This window comes from Rhipicephalus microplus, chromosome 3 (genome assembly GCF_043290135.1).
Source record: "Rhipicephalus microplus isolate Deutch F79 chromosome 3, USDA_Rmic, whole genome shotgun sequence".
NCBI classification, from domain to species: Eukaryota; Metazoa; Arthropoda; class Arachnida; order Ixodida; family Ixodidae; genus Rhipicephalus; species Rhipicephalus microplus.
The window spans coordinates 28166482-28170496 of NC_134702.1; the positions used below are offsets into that span (position 1 = coordinate 28166482).

At 47.0% G+C, this 4015-nt stretch overlaps 1 protein-coding gene across 1 annotated transcript; it reads right to left on the reverse strand.

Annotated features, from left to right (window-relative positions):
• Positions 1-1156: 1156 nt before the first annotated feature.
• LOC142802751 (kelch-like protein 35) lies at positions 1157-2809 on the reverse strand. The gene is made up of 2 exons (XM_075887780.1): positions 2670-2809; positions 1157-1329 (listed from the first exon to the last, which is right to left on the reverse strand). The coding sequence occupies exons 1-2, from the start codon at positions 2788-2790 to the stop codon at positions 1175-1177; spliced, it is 276 nt and encodes a 91-aa protein (XP_075743895.1). The 5' UTR covers positions 2791-2809; the 3' UTR covers positions 1157-1174.
• Positions 2810-4015: the final 1206 nt, after the last annotated feature.

Below are 4015 nucleotides of genomic sequence, written 5' to 3' on the forward strand. Positions count from 1 at the left end.
AACGTCCCAAAACCACCATATGATTATGAGAGACGCCGTAGTGGAGGGCTCCGGAAATTTCGACCACCTGGGGTTCTTTAACGTGCACCCAAATCTGAGCACACGGGCCTACAACATTTCCGCCTCCATCGGAAATGCAGCCGCCGCAGCCGGGATTCAAACCCGCGACCTGCGGGTCAGTAGCCGAGTACCTTAGCCACTAGACCACCGCGGCGGGGCCACAAATCAATCAAATCAATCAATCAAGGAGCATTGCCTTCAACGAGTGGTGGGATGCTGATGTGCGATCCAGTGCGTATACATATACAGGGTGGCCAGTGAATGGTTGTCCAGCTGGAGCAGTCCGTTTTCATTAGGGGTGAGGATATCTCAAAATTATTTCATCTCAATTTTCTGTCAAACTATCATTTTGGTAGGTTTCTCATTTCAAGGAACATTTTTATTATAACAAATTTTTAGCACATTTCGGGTACTTAATGAGCTGCAAGTAGTAAAACAATTCAGGTGTATGTGTAATTTTTTAATTAGTTCTCAGTGTTGTGCATAACGCTTACATCTTCCACAATATTCACATATGCAGATTGCTCATTACATCGGGAGGACTCAGGTATTATGCGGCCTAACTGCACACTAAATATTTTTTTCCATGGTGATTTAAATTAGTCTGACGAATCCGCGGCGGCATCTTTCAAGCCTGAGGCTCCTTGCGGTGTTAAATCCCAAAAACCAATCAGTCATAATTACAATGGTGCCCAGGGCTTTCCAAGTAGACGTGTGCTTAGACGAGTGTGGACGCAACGGACAAAAGCCAAGAGGTATAAAATCCGTGTGGGGTGACATATTTGTGCGATCGCGTGATGGGAATTTCTCACAGTATTTGTTGTTGCAGACACTCAAAGCTGATGCTCTAGTTAGTTTGGCTTCAGGCTAACACCCAACCTTGGTGTCAACACTATTTACTCATAAGTACCTCACCTGTGCACGGCGTTCGCATGGCTATGATATGCATGCACCTGGACGTGCAAGCGAAAGTAGAAGAAGAAAGGAGACATACATGCGTATAGTGTTGACGGGACGACTCACCTAATAAGAGTGAGTATTCGTACGAGCCCACAAGGTTTCACAAAAATGAAACGTTTATTATTGAAATTCGTTAAAGAAGCGGCCGCCAATGCTAGCGCTCGGCGCCGGCGGAGAAGCGTCTGGAGATGGCGAGGCCCTTCAGTGTGCAGGCGGCCATGGCAGAGACCGCTTCGTTCAGCGGCACCACGGGTTGCCAGCTGTCGGAGGACGGGCAATAGCGTTCCACCTCCGCTATGGTGCCCACGCCTGATGATAGCCGAGAGCAGACAGGAACAGTCAGTAATTGTTATCAAAGCAGCAATGCTACGACAACCAGAAAAGCGTTTCTACCACCGAAAAAGAATTTCAAAATGCTTGTACAAACCACACCTGCGTTGTTACTAAGAAAGGAACTCTTGTTAGGGAATCTTGTATAATTATTTAGTGATGCATGCTTTCAACGCGAAAGCCTTGAAGCGCCTGTGTAGCTAAAATTTAGCTGTCTCAGTCGCTTTCCACAAGCGAAAAAAATCATAATGTAAATGCAAACAAGAAAACCGGGGTAGTTGAGCTGAAATCCAACTTTTGTCTCCTGTGCGGAAGTTGGACGTTGTACGACAGAGCCACACTACTGCTTGAAGCTGTTCCGGCAAAATAAAAATCTATACACAAGTCGTGTAGTGCGACGAGTCACCTATAGCACATATGCGTGCGTACGGGGTAGTAGGGTGGGGTCAGCTGCTTTCCTAGTCACCTAAGAAGGGTTCGCCAAGCCAGACACACACTTCCGACAAAACAGGAAGGGGGGCGCTATTACAATACTTCGCCACCCCCCCCCCACCCCATGAAGGGGAACTTCGTGCACGCTCATGAGTTAACTAACACATGTAATATTTGCAGATGTCTGGAACTCCACCAGGTGTCACAACGTTATAAGTATTTCGCAATGAGTGAGTTGACGTTTATAACAATCGTTCAAGCACAAAAAAATAATCAACTAAATCAACAGCACCAAGAATGTATGAAACTACGCAGAGTGCGTGTGTGTACTTACGGACACAAAGCACGTACTTCACTAATTGAAATAATCAAGAACTGCAGCGCAGTGGGCACTTCTGAACTGCAGTATTGTGGTACTTGTATAGTGTGAATTGCCTCTTTGAGAATCACTGATTGATTGATTGATTGATTGATTGATTGATTGATTGATTGATTGATTGATTGATTGATTGATTGATTGATTGATTGAAATGTGGGGTTTAACGTTCCAAAACCACCATATGATTATGCGAGCCGCCGTAGTTGAGGGCTCCAGAAATTTTCACCACCTGGGGTTCTTTAACATGCACCTGAATCTGAGCACGCGAGCCTACAAGGTTTCCGCCTCCATCGGAAATGCAGCCGTCGCAGCCGGAATTCGATCCCGCGACCAGCTTTTCAGCAGCCGAGTACCTTAGCCACTAGACCACCGCGGCGGGACCCTTCGAGAATCACTAGCTCAATGAACCAAAAGACGACAAGGGCGTTCTAGGGTACGAGGTTTCTCGATACACATGTATAGAAACAAAGGTTGACTCTTCGCAACATATCAGAGGCACCATACTCACCGTCGAAGCCACCGATGACATAAAGCTCGCCGTCGAACAACGCCGCGGCAAATGTGCTGCGACCCATTCTCATGGGGCACACAAGGCGCCAAAAGAGTGGCCTCTCATCGCCGGCACACATCACTACAAAAACAGCGAAAGTAAAGTATCACACTTGGAACCGACCATCTGCATAGGCCTAAAGAAATTAAGAGAAACACACTATGTTGTGGGCACATATTGTCTGTTTCTTAGTGTAGCGAACAAAAGGCCACGTCGCCTGGCGTATCGCGTACTATGATATCGATTACAATCGTGAGTACGCTTGGCGAGAATACGGGCGCCGCACCGTGCTATCAGCGATGCACATACGTTTACCATCCCGAAGCTCTGCACAAGCACTGTTCATTCCTGGCGTGGTTATTGCGCTATCTCGCCCTTCAGTGAGTGCCTTTCACGGAGGTGACCTAAGATGACGCGTTGCGTGCAACGGTGATATAGTGCATGAATCATAGAATACACACCTAGCTCAGGACAAGTCATGGTAAAATAAGTGAATAACAATCGGAATGCTACTTCCCGAAAGCACGAAATCATTACGATTTCATCCACCTGGTTCTTTTTTTTTTGGTAACGTGCGTCTAAATAGAAACACAGCATGCAGATAAGGCTACCGCGTTCGATATTTGATCCCGCGTGCTTTGAGTAAGACTGGAACTAATGGTAAAGTAGTCTCGCATGCGCAGAGCTTCGTATTGGAGTTGGTGGGCGTCTCTGGCAGCTCCGTGCGGGCCGCAGTCTTGTTTTGATGTTAAGTGTGCTCACGACTGCACACTACAACGAATTCAGTATGCTTAGCTACTTTGTTGAGGTCATGCGCATTGGCTAGACGTCGTGTTAGGCTCACGATGCTTCAATGGATTTTAAGAGACTGCACTTAGTCTTGACTTAAATGGCTATTCTGGTGTGTAGCAATCAGGGCGTTTTGATCGAACGTCTGCACCGCTCATTGGTCCGCATACCTGTGCTCAGCCGTCGACGGCCATCGTATCCACCGATGATGTACATCCGGTCACCAACTACCGCCATCTGGTGGCTGCAGCGGGGACTTGGTAATGACCGCACCAGGCACCACGTCTCGTGGCTGGGCGAGTACATTTCTACACTTCTGAGCACTTTCTCGCCGTCGAAGCCGCCACTGGCGTATATCTTGCCTGTTAAAGAAATTCCAGCTCGACATTACAACCAACAGACAACGAAGTAAAAGCAGATCTCCCAGTGGCTCATTATAATTATTCGTATCTGATCAATTTTTTATGGACGTGAGAATTGCTTTCCATAGGCTTTAATACCGAAAGCCATCCTAA